Source organism: Chaetodon auriga, chromosome 17 (genome assembly GCF_051107435.1).
Source record: "Chaetodon auriga isolate fChaAug3 chromosome 17, fChaAug3.hap1, whole genome shotgun sequence".
Classification (NCBI taxonomy): Eukaryota; Metazoa; Chordata; class Actinopteri; order Chaetodontiformes; family Chaetodontidae; genus Chaetodon; species Chaetodon auriga.
The window spans coordinates 23533993-23552992 of record NC_135090.1 but is presented as its reverse complement, the minus strand read 5'-3'; the positions used below and the strand labels follow the sequence as shown (position 1 = coordinate 23552992).

The 19000-nt window shown below is 43.8% G+C and overlaps 1 pseudogene and 1 gene segment (V, D, J or C); one reads left to right on the top strand and one right to left on the bottom strand.

The window, feature by feature from the left end:
* Positions 1–9304: 9304 nt before the first annotated feature.
* LOC143335226 (Ig kappa-b4 chain C region pseudogene) lies at positions 9305–11297 on the bottom strand (annotated as a pseudogene).
* Positions 11298–15059: 3762 nt separating this feature from the next.
* Positions 15060–18716, top strand: LOC143335225 (immunoglobulin kappa variable 1D-33-like). The segment is given in 3 exon segments: positions 15060–15109; positions 15554–15681; positions 18601–18716. Coding segments are annotated over 3 exon segments (294 nt in total).
* The last annotated feature ends 284 nt before the right edge of the window (positions 18717–19000 follow it).

Sequence of the window (19000 nt, the reverse complement as noted above, 5' to 3'; positions counted from 1 at the left end):
TTCATGATTTCATTTCAACACAAAACTGCACTTTGGACTTTCTACAAAACTACTGAGAGAAAATAGAAGCTGTAAAATCACAAACTTCAATTTCTAGAGGAAATTTATGTCCAGGAAAGAAAAAGTTTCAGACAAATTAATAAAATCCATCAAAAACTGAACTTACTTCCAATGTCCAGACTGGTTCCTCCACCAAAAGTCAACCACAGTGATACAAACTGACTGAGTCGTCGTACAAAAACCTCTGACTGCAGAGAGACACGGCTCTCTGACTCTGAACACAACAAACTCAACGTGAACACTTCCAGTTTTTAACAGAATGAACTATTTCATCTCATATTTATGAAACAGTGAAACAATTAATCAGAATTCATCACATTTATACGTTTATATTTTTACATCTGTCTGAAAGTCAAGTTCACGTTGTTCTCACATAAATTAAACAAGATGTTCTGACAGAAAATGTATCCAGAGTCCTCAAACCAAATCAACATTTAAATGATCACTGACTGTTCATCAATGTTCTGATAGAGTGATTGATCCATTGATCAGCAGCATCACCATAGTGATCTAAGTCCATGTACGAGTCAGTCAGATCATTGTGTGATGTGTCTGCATTGTGTCTGTAAGGGGGGAGCTCAGGAGGATGAAGCCGAGGAAGGCTACAGGCCCGGATGGCATCAGCTCCAGACTGCTCTGGGACTGTGCAGATCAGCTGTGCGGGGTCATCCTGCACATCTTCAACATGAGTCTCAGTCTGGAGAGAGTTCCAGCCCTGTGGACAACTTCCTGTGTGATTCCAGTCCCAAAGACTGCACATCCCGGAGAGCCCAACCACTTCAGGCCAGTAGCCCTTACTTCCAAACCTGATGAGGACAAATGAGAGGATCACACTGAACCATCTCCATCACCTGGTGAGCAGCGACCTGGACCCCCTACAGTTTGCATATTGTCCAGGCATCGATGTGGACGATGCAGTCATCTACCTGCTCCATCGATGTCTTTCTCATCTGGAGCATACTGGGAACATGGGGAGGGTCATGTTTTTTGACTTCTGCAGCGCTTTCAACACAATCCAACCATCACTCGTCAGAGGGAAGCTGGACGGAGCTGGAGTTGACTGCCACATGGCTGCATGGACCATCGACGACCTCATCAACAGACCACAGTATGTGGCTTCACGACTGTGTGTCCGATGTGGTCGTTTGCAGCACGTGGACTCCAGAGGGGACAGTGCTCTCTCTTTTCCTCTTCACCTTCTACACATCAGAATTCAGACACATCACCAACAGCTGCCACATCCAGACGTTCTCCGATTATACCGTCATCGTTGGATGCATATCAGAGGGGAACGACCTGGAATAGAGGGAGTTCATAACCAACTTTGTTGACTGGTGTGGACTGAACCACCTGAATACAAACACCAGCAAAACCAAGGAGATGGTGATTGATTTCCGCAGGAAGGTACCAAAGATGACACCGGTGAACATCCAGGTCTTGGACATTGAGATCGTGGGGGATTCCAAATACCTGGGTATTCAACTCTACAACAAACTAGACTGGACAAACAACACAAATGTCCTGTACATGAAGGGCCAAATTCGTCTCCACCTGCTAAGAATACTGAAGTCTTTTGGAGTATGTAGGACACTGTTTTTTCTGACTCGGGTGGTGGCATCTGCAGTTTCCTATGCAGTGGTTTGCTGGGGCTGTGGAAGCTCTCAGAGGAACAGAAAAAGACTGAACAAACTGATCAGGAGAACTGGCTTTGTCCTGGACTGCCCTCTGGACACCATCGAGCAGCTGGGTGAGAGGAGGATGTTAGCCAAGCTGACATCAATCATAGACAACCCAACCCAACCCCTGAATGAGATGGGGGGGGGGGGGCCCTCAGCAGCACCTTCAGCAGCAGACTGCTGCATTCAGTCTGGAAGAAGGAACGCTACTGCAGGTCCTTCATTCAACTGCAGTCAGACTGTTCAACTCCAGTTTTGTCTCATGCAGCACTGTGCTTACGTTCTCTCTGCCCTGACCTGTTGTTCACTGTGTGATTCTGTTTTCATCATCATGCCATTACATTACATCTCAGGCAATATCTAGTGCAATATTACATTTCTTCTTCAATATTACATTTGTATCTTCTTGTATCAAGTCTATGAACGTACATATTTGTATTCTATATACTCCTACATATTTTTAACCAATGTGCAATAGTGAAAAACACTGTACTCCCTTGTATACAATGTGTATATAAAGAGTTCAGATTTTTTAAAATTTTCTATTTTTTAGTTTTTTCCTTTCTATGTGTTTTGTACTTTTGATACTACTGCTGCTGCCTGCAACACCCAAATTTCCCCTTCGGAGGACTAATAAAGTGCAATCCTACCTAATCTTATCATTTCCATAGAGAGCCACTTTGCATCAGCAGCACCATGCTCCAGTGCTCTGGGACAGTTTATAGTCCTGAGAGCTGAACACTGGAGGACTGACAGCTGTCCTTCATCAGAGCAGAAGACACAGAAACCCTCCTCATCAAAAACATGACTCTGACCTGCGTCCTCATCTGGACTCTCCTCTGCTGCTGCTTCACAGGTAAAGTCCAGAGACTCAAAGTCCTCTACGAACATCCGTCCGTCTGAAATGAAGACAACAAAACCGTGACGCTGCTTTATGTTTGTGTGTGTGTGTCCTCAGAGTCCAGAGGTCAGATCACAGTGACTCAGTCTGGAGCAGTGAGCTCTGCTCTGGGAGGCTCCGTCACCATCAGCTGTAAGACCAGTCCCACGGTTCATGGTGGAAGCTATTTATCCTGGTACCAACAGAAAGATGGAGAAGCTCCTAAACTGCTCATTTACCTTGCAAGCACTCGAGCATCAGGGATTCCAGATCGTTTTACAGGCAGTGGATCAAACACTGACTTCACTCTGACCATCAGTGGAGTTCAGGCTGAAGATTCAGGAGTTTACTACTGTCAGAGTTTTCATTACATCAACAGTCAGTGGGTGTTCACACAGTGAAAAAGAGTCGTACAAAAACCTCCCTCAGTCAGACTGAACAGAAACTGAACTGACTGACACACTTCACTGAGGACACCCCCCCCCCCCCCCCCCCCACACACACACACACACACAGCTGACTGATGTGTTCATTGTGTCTCCACCAGTTTTCCTCCTGAAGTTCAAACAGTTCACCTCAACAACCTGAAAGTTGCCACAAATGAAGAGAACAGCTCCAGTGAAGAAGCCCAGTCAGACCATTAAAATCACAACAGCAGCAGAGTCAGCTCCACTGATGGAGAGACACAACCCAAATTCACAATATATGAAACATCAATGTCCACACATCACACAGAAAGCTCTGCAATGCAACAAATCTTGTCTTTGGCAGAACCACTGTCACAAACATCATGTTTTCTGGGCCACAGTTCATACAGTACATGTCACCGAACAAACTGTTGTGTCTTTACAGGTCCAGAAAGTCGGACCTGATCTGCATCAGACTTGTGGTAAACCTACCAGAGGCTGACAGGCATGAATTCCCTTCTAAAAAAAAAGAGAGGTCAAATCTGACAGGGAGCCGAGAAAAGCTAGATCTGACCCGAATAGACCCTGATACAGAGATGACACCAGCACAGGCAGCAGAATGATGAGCCATCAATTAACAAGCATCCCTGGTCAACAAGAGTCCTGGAGACACCTACTGTAGCAGGAACTACCACTGAGGTGATTTTCAGTCATTTGTCAGGTGTTTTTCTGGCTTTCTGTTTTTTGCACAGGTTTTGTCAACTCGATAGTGTCACAACCTTAAAAGATGCCGTCACAAAACTTCACAGGTTCATAGTTGAGCTCAAAATGAAGGTTGAGTTTGACGATGGCTGTGGTGCAACACGAGAAAGCACAAAGAGTGTGTGGAAGAAGCCATGTTGTTAACATGCATTAATGGGACATGAATCCATAAAGATGGAGAGGGAGAGAGTAGCTCAGTGCATCATGGCATGTTACCTGGCAATCTAATCCTATAATAGCATAACTAGGGGCCTGTCCAATGCCAGCCTGAGCCGGCCCTCATAGTAAGCTGTATCAGAAAGGAAAATTTTAAGGCTACTCTGAAACGTTGAACAGGTGTCTGCCTTCCAGACCGAGCCTGGAAGATGGTTTCACAGGACAGGACCTTGACAGCTGAAAGCTCTGGCACCAGTTATGAAGTTTTATAACTAAGTTCAGCATCAGAGACCATGGCCCAAACAACTGGGTGGACTAGATTGTCTGAATTGGTTTGAAAGTTGCACGTCGTATAGGTCTTTATGTTCGTCAGACATGCTCGAAGTATAATAACAAGTACATTAATTTTTTAAGATTCATTTGCAGTTTCTAAACAGCATCCTGTGTTTCTTTAACCCTACGTGAAGATGATTTGTTCATCAGTGGTCTCAGTAGTGAGGAGGAAACAGCATGATGTGTTGAGGACAGCTCCAGTTGACTGACTCTGTGTGTTTGCATATGTGTCCTGCCTCTCTGCTGCCAGCTGTTAAGAGGCCAGTGTTGATCAGTGTCTGTCCAGGCCTTTCAGAGCCACCGACACACCGGCAGCACAATCATGAGCTCACTGATTCTACTGCTGGCCACCCTGGGGCTCCTCGTTCAGGGTGAGACTCTCTTCTGAAACCTGGGCTTCAGGATGCCAGAAGCAGGTTCACCACAGTCATGTTCTGCTGTGATGGAGAAACACTGAAACAAGCAGCATTTACCTTCTTCCATCTATTCTCCACGTTAAAGAAATGATACTCTTCTGTTCTGATGGTGATCGTCTTTCTCCAAGCTGGATTTGTCTCAATAACCCTTCTCCTCTTGTTCATGTTTTCCAGGTTCATCAGGACAAATCACCGTGACTCAGTCTCCTGAGTCTCAGTCTGTTGTTCCAGGACAGACTGTCTCCATCAGATGTAAAACCAGTTCAGATGTTAGAAGCTATCTCAACTGGTATCTTCAGAAACCTGGAGAAGCTCCTAAACTCCTGATTTATACAGCTTCAAACCTTCAGTCTGGAGTTTCAGATCGTTTCAGTGGAAGTGGATCTGGGACTGACTTCACTCTGACCATCAGTGGAGTTCAGGCTGAAGATTCAGGAGTTTACTACTGTCAGCAGGGTTACAGCTCGTTCACACAGTGATACAACGTCGTACAAAAACCTCCCTCAGCTGGAGAGGAACTGATCTGAATCAACAGCTGCACTCACACTAAAACTAAAGCTTCTACTCAAAATTAATGATTCATTATAATTAACTTTCGATATTACTTCATTCAACATACTTTACATAAGAAAAAGTTAAATTTATTTCCTGGACTATAATCACACATGGACACTGAATTTCCAATCCAATCCATTTTATTTATAAAGCACAATTTTAAATAAACACAAAGGTTTCCAAAGTGCTGTACAGTAAAACAAACACAATAAAACAAAATAAATAAAAGATTAAAAAGATAAGAACATAAAATGATAAAATATCTGTCCACATAAAATCAACAACCTAAGTGCTGTGAAAAGCCAATTTGTGAATATAAATTTTACAACATCTTTCATAAAAACTCCAAAACTCATTAAGAAAATTAGAAAAATTTATCTCAAAAACATTTCAGTCATGGTGTTAAAATATTCATCACATATATATATGTATAAATTAGAAACAACATCATTATATATACAAAAGAGTGAGAATTTTAAATAGAAATAAAAAGAAAGAAATTGTCAAAAATTTTAAGAAATTGTAGATTAGTAGTAGTAGATAGTATTTACAGACTGTTATGTACATGTTTTATTGCACAGCTTATTGCACTGATTACTTGGGGCAGTTTTATTGTACAGAAGACTGTGCATATTTGTCTACAGTCCCTCAAGTTTTATTGATGTTAACTCACATTAGTGAAATACACATGGTGAAACCATTTCAATGAAAAGTTTAAAAACTATGTTTGATCACAAATATCTGAACTTGCAGAGGATCCATCTGTTCATGTGTTGTTCATTACTGAAAAAAACACTGAAATTATCCCGATGATCTGAATTCAAAAATAAAAATAAAGATTTTCCGTATTAGAAAAGAGCGGGGCATCATCTGCATATTGTGATATGACATGATTCTGATTTGAGATTTTAAAATGAACGTTTAAATCATACAGTCCAGCTGAAATAAGGAGTGAATCATATGAAATAAAAGGAAATGTAGAATAAAATACTCAATTAGAGGCAGTACACATACAGCACCCACAACTAGTGTTGTACTTGAAATAATACTGCAATCCTACCTAATCTTATCATTTCCATAGAGAGCCACTTTGCATCAGCAGCACCATGCTCCAGTGCTCTGGGACACTTTATAGTCCCTAGAGCTGAACGCTGGAGGACTGACAGCTGTCCTTCATCACAACAGAAGACACAGAAACCCTCCTCATCAAAAACATGACTCTGATCTACGTCCTCATCTGGACTCTCATCTGCTGCTGCTTCACAGGTAAAGTCCAGAGAGTCAAAGTCCTCTACGAACATCCGTCCGTCTGAAATGAAGACAACAAAACCGTGACGCTGCTTTCTGTTTGTGTGTGTGTGTCCTCAGAGTCCAGAGGTCAGATCACAGTGACTCAGTCTGCAGCAGTGAGCTCTGCTCCGGGAGGCTCCGTCACCATCAGCTGTAAGAGCAGTCCCAAGGTTTATGGTGGAAACCATTTATCCTGGTACCAACAGAAAGATGGAGAAGCTCCTAAACTGCTCATTTATGCTGCAAACAGTCGAGCATCAGGGATTCCAGATCGTTTTACAGGCAGTGGATCAAACACTGACTTCACTCTGACCATCAGTGGAGTTCAGGCTGAAGATTCAGGAGTTTACTACTGTCAGAGTTTTCATGTTATCAACAGTCAGTATGTGTTCACACAGTGAAAAAGAGTCGTACAAAAACCTCCCTCAGTCAGACTGAACAGAAACTGAACTGACTGACACACTTCACTGAGGACACACACACACACACACACACACACACACACACACACACACACACAATTTAATCAAGTGAATGAAATATTTCGAAAAAAAGTTGAAAAAGTTCAATGACAATAAAAATCTCAGTGTAAATCAAATGACTTCCTCCATCACAGTTTCTCACCATCCATTCATATCTCATTATAGGAAAAGTCTTGGTCGTGACCTTTGACCTCACTTTCAGACTGGATCACAGCTATCTCAACGACTTCCTGTTAAAAGAACATGAAGGCACAGATCAGCTTCAGAAAACATCATGATGAACGGTGACCCAAACAAAACCTGAACATCCCTCAAACCAAACAAAACACTGTTTTAAACATGTGAACTTAAATAAAGGATCGATATCAAAGGGAGTCATGACAAGACAACAAACACAAGTGACCTCCCTGATGTCATCAGATCTACATATATACAGTGTTTATACCTAAAGCTGCATATATACATGTGGATAGAACATCTGTAAGAACACATGCAGCATGAAGACCTTCAGAAAACTCACATTACTGCTCACAGCTGTCACTACATGAACTTGAGACAAAGACATCTGTCCAACTGTCACTGATGAAGACTTCCAGCTTCTCTGACTCTGCTCACATGTCCAAGACCTTCCATGAGCATGGTATCTGAGACGCTCAGCCTCAGCATCCCCTCATCCCTCATCACTACTGAAAGTATCTGCAAGTGACAAACACCTGAACGTGTTCAACCTGCATCAATATTAATATGACTAATCACAGTCAAAATAAATATCCTCCACATGTTGTAAATAAGTAGTTGAGTGGTCTCAGCAGTGAGGAGGAAACAGCATGATGTGTTGAGGACAGCTCCAGTTGACTGACTCTGTGTGTTTGCATATGTGTCCTGCCTCTCTGCTGCCAGCCGTTAAGAGGCCAGTGTTGATCAGTGTCTGTCCAGGCCTTTCAGAGCCACCGACACACCGGCAGCACAATCATGAGCTCACTGATTCTACTGCTGGCCACCCTGGGGCTCCTCGTTCAGGGTGAGACTCTCTTCTGAAACCTGGGCTTCAGGATGCCAGAAGCAGGTTCACCACAGTCATGTTCTGCTGTGATGGAGAAACACTGAAACAAGCAGCATTTACCTTCTTCCATCTATTCTCCACGTTAAAGAAATGATACTCTTCTGTTCTGATGGTGATCGTCTTTCTCCAAGCTGGATTTGTCTCAATAACCCTTCTCCTCTTGTTCATGTTTTCCAGGTTCATCAGGACAAATCACCCTGACTCAGTCTCCTGAGTCTCAGTCTGTTGTTCCAGGACAGACTGTCTCCATCAGATGTAAAACCAGTTCAAGTGTTAGTAACGTTCTCAGCTGGTACCTTCAGAAACCTGGAGAAGCTCCTAAACTCCTGATTTATTATGCTACAAACCTTCAGTCTGGAGTTTCAGATCGTTTCAGTGGAAGTCGATCTGGGACTGACTTCACTCTGACCATCAGTGGAGTTCAGACTGAAGATTCAGGAGTTTACTACTGTCAGCAGAGTAACAGCTTCCCGTTCACACAGTGATACAACGTCGTACAAAAACCTCCCTCAGCTGGAGAGGAACTGATCTGAATCAACAGCTGCACTCACACTAAAACTAAAGCTTTTACTAAAAATAAATGATTAATAATAATTAACTTTCAATATTTGTTGATTAAATATACTTTATATCACGAAAGGTTTTGTTTATTTCCTGAAGTACAATGACATTTAGACACTAAATTTATAAAAAAAAAAAAAAAAAAAAAGTTTTATCTCTGACCAACTTTCATAGAAACTCAAAAAGTCATTATTTAAATTATAAAATCTTATCTCAGAATCATTTCAGTCATGGTGTTAAAATATTAATCACCTATATAACACATTTTTTTCATTTTATATATTTTTATTATAACAAAAATATCTTTTATGATTGAACCAAAAGGTTTGATGGAGTGTGTAATTCAGTAACACTTTCAGTCTTTTGTCATCTTTCATTTGTCTTTGTGGTTGTGGATCTTCAGCAGAAGCAGTTTGTAAATAGTTTCACGCTTAAATTTAAGATCACAATCGTTTGGTGTCTCTTTATGCTGATGATACACTGCTATTCATTTCAGATGTAGAAATTTTTTTCATTTCTTTTGAAGATTAACTTGAAGGTCAGATGAAACAGAATCAATGACACTATTAAAAGAACATTTATGGAGACACTTTGACAATAAAACATTTTCAAACAAGTGATTTGAAGAACACGTCTTTATTATCTGCCAACACTGAAATAATATTGAAACGTTGAAACAATCTAGTGAATATTTCTATTTGTAAAAATGAAAGACAGAGACAGAGAGTGCAGAGTGAGAGCAGAAGCAGAGTGAAACCAGCAGCACAGTCCCAGTGAGTCAGGTCAGGACTGGGAGCACTGGTCTCTCCTCAGTGTCTCTGAGAGGGGAGTCTGGGAGCCCTGGGTGGCCTCACAGGCAGGGTTCTAAATTAACACCCGCCAACCCGCCAAATGCGGGTTAAAATTCATATTGGCAGGTGTAAATAAAAACTTACTAGCCAATTTGGCCGGTAATGCATTAGGCAATCATGTCAGTCAGAGCGCTCTACAGTTCTTGGTCATTTGTCCCCCGGACAGTCCGTCCTACATTTCCCATGAACACTGTCGTAATGCTACGTGATGACGTACAAGACGCCCATTGGCTGTGTGCAGGCACACTACAGTCTGTAGTGCAACCGGCGCGAGAAACCACGGAAACGCAAACACAAAGAAGAAGAAGAAGAATGAACGGCGGCGTATAAACTGTAAAAAAGGAGCGTGAGCTAGCTAAAAGTAAAAAGTAAAGTTAGACTAAATGCTGCGGTGGTTGGGACAGACGTCTGGGGGGAGAAGAGGAAGGAGGCAGGGGATGAGAATGTCGACAAAGCGTGCGAAACGAAGAAAAGAAAGTTTAACGCTAAATGGCTGACAGGTCGTGAATGGCTTGTGTTTGATCACGAAAATGCCGTCATGTTTTGTAAGGACTGCCGCCTGTACACGAAAGAAAAAAACAAGACGAATAATTTTGTGGTGGGGACTAATAATTTTAAAGTGGAGGCAGTAAAGGACCATGAGAGTGCCCGAAGTCATCAGGAGAGCCGAAGGAGTCTGCAGTACTGACTGCTGCACTGTTTGTGTTTTCTAGTTGTACATACATAATTCAGTTTATTACCAATGCAATTTTTTGCAAGTGTTTAAGTCATGGCTGTTACTTATATATATTTCTTATTAAAGAAGGAAAGCAGAAACACTTTAAGTTGAAAGGAAAAATACATTTTATTAGGAATGTAATGATACTAAAAATGTCTTTTAGAAAATAATAAATCTGACAGCATTTTTTGTTTGTATAAATTAAATATTTGCACTTTCTGTTTATATTTTGTTTCATGTGTTGTACTTTCTGTGCATTTTTCATGCCAATAATGTAAATAAAATGATCAAATGCATTCTGTGGCACTCATAATCTCTCTTATTTTCACCGGGAAAAAATTTGGCTAGTGGAAATTCTGATTGGCTGGTAACTTTAGAAGATCACCAGCCACATTGGCTGGTGATCAAAAAAGTTAATTTAGAACCCTGCTCACAGGTCACAGAGCCCACCTTCCTCCACTGGTCTGCAGGGAGCCTCAGGGTGCTGCTCCAGCTGTAGAGGCCACCCTTCTGCAGCACCCCGGGGCTCCTGCTCTCCTCCCAGCTGCTGCTGCTGCTGCCGTCCACCTTCCAGGACAGACTCCAGCCTGAGGGGAAGCCCTTGTTGGCCAGACACATGAGTGTGGCCTTCCCCTGCTCCAGCTCCTCACTGGAGGGGGGCAGCACCGTCAGGGTGGGGGCGACTCGACCCACTGCAGAGACAGAGAGCACATGTTGAAGACGCTCCATCTTTGGATGAAACTGGTCTTCAGAGTTTCACTTCCCTCTCCCAGCCCAGTAACCATGGCAGCAGACAGGCATCACTGCTGAACCATGACAACAGTCAGGTTTCAGTGCAAATGATTAATAGTTACAAATGGCACATAGAGAGCCACTTTGCATCAGCAGCACCATGCTCCAGTGCTCTGGGACACTTTATAGTCCTGAGAGCTGAACGCTGGAGGACTCACAGCTGTCCTTCGTCACAACAGAAGACACAGAAATCCTCCTCATCAACAACATGACTCTGACCTGCGTCCTCATCTGGACTCTCCTCTGCTGCTGCTTCACAGGTAAAGTCCAGAGAGTCAAAGTCCTCTACGAACATCCGTCCGTCTGAAATGAAGCCGACCAAACTGTGACGCTGCTTTATGTTTGTGTGTGTGTGTCCTCAGAGTCCAGAGGTCAGATCACAGTGACTCAGTCTGGAGCAGTGAGCTCTGCTCTGGGAGGCTCCGTCACCATCAGCTGTAAGACCAGTCCCAAGGTTTATGGTGGGAGCTATTTATCCTGGTACCAACAGAAAGATGGAGAAGCTCCTAAACTGCTCATTTACCGTGCAAGCAGTCGAGCATCAGGGATTCCAGCTCGTTTTACAGGCAGTGGATCAAACACTGACTTCACTCTGACCATCAGTGGAGTTCAGGCTGAAGATTCAGGAGTTTACTACTGTCAGAGTCTTCATTACATCAACAGTCAGTGGGTGTTCACACAGTGAAAAAGAGTCGTACAAAAACCTCCCTCAGTCAGACTGAACAGAAACTGAACTGACTGCTGCAGCTGGAAGCTACAGCAGAGACTGACACACTTCACTGAGGGGACACACACACACACACACACACACACACACACACACACACACACACACCCACACACACACAGCTGACTGATGTGTTCATTGTGTCTCCACCAGTTTTCCTCCTGAAGTTCAAACAGTTCACCTCAACAACCTGAAAGTTTCCACAAATGAAGAGAACAGTTCCAGTGAAGAAGCCCAGTCAGACCATTAAAATCACAACAGCAGCAGAGTCAGCTCCACTGATGGAGAGACACAATCCAAATTCACAATATATGAAACATCAATGTCCACACATCACACAGAAAGCTCTGCAATACAACAAATCTTGTCTTTGGCAGAACCACTGTCACAAACATCATGTTTTCTGGGCCACAGTTCATACAGTACATGTCACTGAACAAACTGTTGTGTCTTTACAGGTCCAGAAAGTTGGACCTGATCTGCATCAGACTTGTGGTAAACCTACAAGAGGCTGACAGGCATGAATTCCTTTCTTAAAAAAAGAGAGGTCAAATCTGACAGGGACTCAAGAAAAGCTAGATCTGACCCGAATAGACCCTGATACAGAGATGACACCAGCACAGGCAGCAGAATGTTGAGCCATCAGTTAACAAGCATCCCTGGTCAACAAGAGTCCTGGAGACACCTACTGTAGCAGGAACTACCACTGAGGTGATTTTCAGTCATTTGTCAGTTGTTTTTCTGGCTTTCTGTTTTTTGCACAGGTTTTGTCAACTCGATAGTGTCACAACCTTAAAAGATGCCGTCACAAAACTTCACAGGTTCATAGTTGAGCTCAAAATGAAGGTTGAGTTTGATGATGGCTGTGGTGCAACACGAGAAAGCACAAAGAGCGTGTGGACGAAGCCATGTTGTTAACATGCATTAATGGGACATGAGTCCATAAAGATGGAGAGGGAGAGAGTAGCTCAGTGCATCATGGGATGTTACCTGGCAGTCTAATCCTATAATAGCATAACTAGGGGCCTGTCCAAGACAAGCGTGAGCCGGCCCTAACTGTGAGCTGTATCAAAAAGGAAAATTTTAAGGCTACTCTTAAACGTTGAACAGGTGTCTGCCTTCCAGACCGAGCCTGGAAGATGGTTTCACAGGACAGGATATTGACAGCTGAAAGCTCTCGCTCCAGTTATGAAGTTTTATAACTAAGTTCAGCATCAAAGACCATGGCCCAAACAAATGGGTGGACTAGATTGTCTGAATTGGTTTGAAAGTTGCACATCATATCGATCTTTATGTCCATCAGACATGCTCGAAGTTTAATAAACTTTGATTGGTTGATTGGTTGCATCTGGCTTCATTGATGAATAAAAATGGGTATCATCTGCAGAGTAAATTAAATTTCTGGAGTCGGTCCTCATAATATTGCCTGAAGGAAGCACACATAGGTTGCACAGTGATGGTCCAAGCACAGAACCTTTGTGGTGCACAGAATCAAGAGATTCAAGATTCAAGATTCAAGATTGCTTTTATTGTCATTGAGCATAGCCATGTCAATGAAATTTTTGTTGCAACCCCCGTGTGAAAAAGAAAAGATAATAAAATAAGATAAAATAGAATAAGATGAAACACATCTAGATAAAATAAACTCACAATAAAATAAACTCACAATAAAATAAACTCACAGATAACATAAATTCACAAATAAGATAAACAAAACCAAAGGACATAAAAAGTCAGCATTTAAAACGTATATACAATATACATAAAATGCAATGATACTGTGTGTATACTTAAATGTTAAGTACACAGAAGGTGCGAGTGTGCAAAAGAAATGTTCTCACAGTCTCTCCCTCCAATTGGTGGGAGTGACTGAGGCGGCGGGGGAATGGGTGTGTGTGTGTGTAGATGTGCGTGTGTGACTGCAGGGGGGGGGGGGGGGGGATGAGTGTGTGGGTGTTGCTGCGGGGTGGTGAGGTGTGTGTGAGGTGCTGCAGGGGGTGATAGCCCTGACAGCTCTGGGGAAGAAGCTGTCCCTCAGTCTGTTGGTGGTTGTTCGTATAGTCCTGTACCGCTTTCCTGATGGAAGCGGTACAAACAGTCTGTGGCCCGGGTGGCTGGGGTCCGTGGCAATGGATCTTGCCCTCTTCTTGACCCGGCCTGCATATATAGAGTCCAGGTCAGGAAGGGGGCAGCCCACGATGCCTTGCGCAGTTTTTACCACCCGTGCCAGTTGTTTCCTCTCCTGTGCCGTGCAGCTGCCATACCACACTGTCACACTGAGGCAGAGGATACTCTCGATCGTGGCCCTGTAAAAGTTCACGAGCAGCCGAGAGGAAAGTCCAGCCCGTTTCAGTTTCCTGAGGAAGAAAAGCCTTTGTTGTGCCTTCTTCACCAGGCGGGAGGTGTTCATGGACCAGGAGAGGTCAGATGTGATGTGGAGGCCCAGGAACTTGATGTTGTCCACACGCTCCACCACTTCTCCGTCCATGAGGAGGGGGGCGTGATCCGTCTTCCTGGACCTCCTAAAGTCCACAATGACCTCCTTGGTCTTCCCTGTGTTCAGAACCAGGTTGTTGGCTGAACACCACTGGGTGAGCTGGTGAATCTCCTCTCTGTAGTGGGTCTCGTTGTTGTCCGAGATGAGACCCACTACTGTAGTGTCGTCCGCGAACTTCACGACTGTGTTCGTGTGGTGGATGGCAGCACAGTCATGTGTGAACAGGGTGAAGAGGGCTGGGCTGAGCACACAACCCTGTGGCGTGCCCGTGCTGAGGACCAGAGGGGATGATGTTGTGTTCCCTATTCTCACCACCTGAGGCCTGTTGGTGAGAAAGTCTCCAATCCAGTGGCACAGTGACGCAGGCAGACCCACCGCGTGTAGCTTCAGCGCCAACTTGTCTGGGATGACGGTGTTAAAAGCTGAGCTGAAGTCAACAAATAGCATCCTGACATAGGTGTTGGGCTGCTGCAGATGGGTCAGGGCTGTGTGCAGGGTGATGGAGACAGCATCCTCTGTAGACCGATTCCCTCTGTAAGCAAACTGAAGGCTGTCTAGGTCCGAGGGGATGAAGTCTCTGATGTACCTGAGAAGAATCCGTTCGAAGCACTTCATGATTACCGGGGTTAGAGCAACAGGCCGGTAATCGTTCATCAATCATCATTCAATAATCATCATCAACATGAACAAACTGATATTGATCTGAAAAGTAAGATTTAAACTCGAGCAACGAACAAGTTACTGGGAAAGCTAAACCTGAACAGGTCATGATAACAACAATCTGGTGACGACTGGTGAGGAGAACCGAGTATTTATCCTGTGACTGGTGATTCATGGATCGGCTGCAGCTGTGGTGGCTGATTGGCTTGAGGATCAGCTGGAGGTGAGCCGTGATTGAGGAGGAACCACCCAGTCCACACACACACACACACACACACACACACACACACAAACAAACAAGTGTAGACACAAGCAGATTAATTTTTTAATTTTTTTAAGATTCATTTGCAGTTTCTAAACAGCATCCTGTGTTTCTTCACTCTACGTGAAGATGATTTGTTCGTCAGTGGTCTCAGCAGTGAGGCGGAAACAGCATGATGTGTTGAGGACAGCTCCAGTTGACTGACTCTGTGTGTTTGCATATGTGTCCTGCCTCTCTGCTGCCAGCCGTTAAGAGGCCAGTGTTGATCAGTGTCTGTCCAGGCCTTTCAGAGCCACCGACACACCGGCAGCACAATCATGAGCTCACTGATTCTACTGCTGGCCACCCTGGGGCTCCTCGTTCAGGGTGAGACTCTCTTCTGAGAGGACAGACTGTCTCCATCAGATGTAAAACCAGTTCAGATGTTAGTGGCTGGCTCAACTGGTACCTTCAGAAACCTGGAGAAGCTCCTAAACTCCTGATTTATCAAGCTACAAACCTTCAGTCTGGAGTTTCAGGTCGTTTCAGTGGAAGTGGATCTGGGACTGACTTCACTCTGACCATCAGTGGAGTTCAGACTGAAGATTCAGGAGTTTACTACTGTCAGCAGGGTTACAGCTCGTTCACACAGTGATACAACGTCGTACAAAAACCTCCCTCAGCTGGAGAGGAACTGATCTGAATCAACAGCTGCACTCACACTAAATGACAACAAAAATATTTTCACTGACAATATTTTTAGGCACCAGTATAATTTATTAAGTCTGAGTTTTACTCAACTGAGTGCATCACATTACATAAAACTACATTTAGAAAGTGAAAAAAAAATCAGAAGCTGATACCTTTCTTATCCAAAAATCCTGTAGTGTCGATCTTCTGAAATCATAATTTCAGCAATTCTTCCTCTTAATGTGAGACCTGCGTGCTGTTCATCCTCACAGCATCTCTGAGTGTTGGGCAAACTGCTATCGCTCAACAACAGCTGAAGAGGTGTGTATGAAACATCGCCATCATTAATCAGTGTGAGGTTCCTTTTTGGCTGAAAGTTTAAATCAACAATTGTTCCAAATATTTTATTATTAATATTATTTCAGATCACAGTCTGGTTTGGATTACATTTATTCTTGAGGGAGTTCATGCTGAATGCTCTGCATACGTTCCACCCTCTGTTCGATTCATGGTGTCCGTCACACTCGAGTCCTGCGCAGTAATCTGGTCCAGTGCCTCTGAAAACGTCTAAAATCCTGTAGACTGCACAGAACAAAGCAGCCAGATTAGCTTTGTGCTTTCTGTGCTAAAGTGTGTTGGATGCATAAACAGTTAGCTTTGCCAAGTGTGGAGGTTAAATTAAAATCTTGTCTTGTCATTCCTACAAAATGATTGATGGATGGACAGATGGACAGATGGACAGATGGGTGGGTGGATGGGTGGACAGATGGATGGATGGATGGATGGATGGACAGATGGGTGGGTGGATGGATGGACAGATGGATGGATGGACAGATGGATGGGTGGGTGGGTGGATGGATGGACAGATGGATGGATGGATGGACAGATGGACAGATAGGTGGGTGGATGGGTGGACAGATGGATGGATGGACAGATGGATGGGTGGGTGGGTGGATGGATGGGCAGATGGACAGATGGGTGGGTGGATGGATGGACAGATGGATGGATGGATGGATGGATGGATGGATGGATGGATGGACAGATGGGTGGGTGGATGGATGGACAGATGGATGGATGGATGGATGGAGGGATGGATGGATGGACAGATGGATGGGTGGGTGGGTGGATGGATGGGCAGATGGACAGATGGGTGGGTGGATGGATGGACAGATGGATGGATGGATGGATGGATGGATGGACAGATGGGTGGATGGATGGATGGACAGATGGGTGGGTGGATACCTTTGCTGATCAAAGATTCATCCATGTCTTAGGTTTTAGGTGCTTCTTCGCCTTTGATCCCGTGACCACAAACTAATCACTAACAGAGTGAACAGAGTGGGAGAAACAGAAACACGAACCCACAGCTCATATTTGCCAAAAAGACCCACGAGAGGGTTCATCCTGCCCTGTTTACATGATTCATACATGAAGTTCACAACAATCCAAGAATATCTTATTTACGTAATAACACTAAGTGGCTATTCTACATGATGAATATCTATTTTTTATACTTTAATTAGATTTGCCGATGAGGTGTATTTTCCATGAATTCAACTTCTACTGCTGGGCTGATCCTTGGAGTATTTCTGTATAGTAGTATTAGTACTTTCACTAACGGGGCCAAACCAGACAGGTGAAGTAAATAACCTTTTCACAGCTAAACAACCCTTAAAGTGCAAAAAGATCTAAATAATAGTTAATAACTATTCCAAGAACCAAGTCCTGATGAAAAACCTCACAAAAATCTGCAGAAATGTTCATCACAATGTAGAAAAGTTGGATTTCTCTGAATCTGAATGTAGTTCAGTGAGACACCGCTGCCACCCAGTGGACATCAGGAAAATCACCATCATACCGGTCAGGAGGTATTTCTGCAGCACTCGTGAAAAGCTGTTTCTCAGACTGCAGAGAATAAATACATGTGGTGGAAAGAAACAGTTTTTGAAGACGTGACCTGCTCTGTCGTGTTGGTTAATTAGTAAATGTGACAGAATCTCAGAGAACTGCTCTGATTTGACGTCTCAGCTGCATTTATCTGCCAGTAAACCCTAAAGTGTGACATTTAAGAACAACAGCAACAAAATCAGTCTGTCAAACACAGCTGACGGACAGGACAAATTCACTGAGAGCCACCAACTTCCAAAATGAGTTCGGTTCACGTTTATTATACTTTTAAATGACAGTTCAGAGAAATCAGCTCCACAGAGAATGAATCACAGCACATGTTGAACGACCACCAGTCCCTGCTGGAGGCAGTCAGAGCATTTCCATAGAGAGCCACTTTGCATCAGCAGCACCATGCTCCAGTGCTCTGGGACACTTTATAGTCCTGAGAGCTGAACGCTGGAGGACTGACAGCTGTCCTTCATCACAGCAGAAGACACAGAAACCCTCCTCGTCAAAAACATGACTCTGACCTGCGTCCTCATCTGGACTCTCCTCTGCTTCACTCAGGGTGAGGACAATCATTTTTCTGTGATGTGAACATCATTTGGACAGTAGCTGAGTTTCACCTCACCATCTCATGTCCAGTGTTTCTTCTCTTTCTTCAGGGTCTGATGGACAAGATGTGGTCTTGACTCAGCCTGCAGCCAAAACAGTGCAGCTGGGTCAAACTGTTTCTATTGACTGTAAAGCCAATACAAAGGTTGCTCTCTACTCTGGTTCACAATACTTTCTGGCCTGGTACCATCAGAGAACTGGAGAAGCGCTGAAACTTCTGATCCACTTTACATCAGACAGACCTTCTGGAATCTCCTCCAGACTGAGTGGAAGTGGAGCTGGAAATGGAATTGACTTCACTCTGACCATCAGTGGAGTTCAGGCTGAAGATTCAGGAGTTTACTACTGTCAGAGTTATCATTACGTCAACAGTCAAGATGTGTTCACACAGTGAAAAAGAGTCGTACAAAAACCTCCCTCAGTCAGTCTGAACAGAAACTGAACTGACTGACACACTTCACTGAGGACACACACACACACACACACACACACGCTCAAAGAACATGAACATATGCACTGACTGATGAAATCGACCCTTTGTTATCGTCTATTCAAACCTGTATTTCCAGGTTTGTGTCCATCTTGAAAGAAATTTCTTCCACTGGAAGAACTTCACTCAACAAACATCACTGCAGCTTCATTTATTTCTGCTGCTCTCACCACCACACTTGTGCTTCT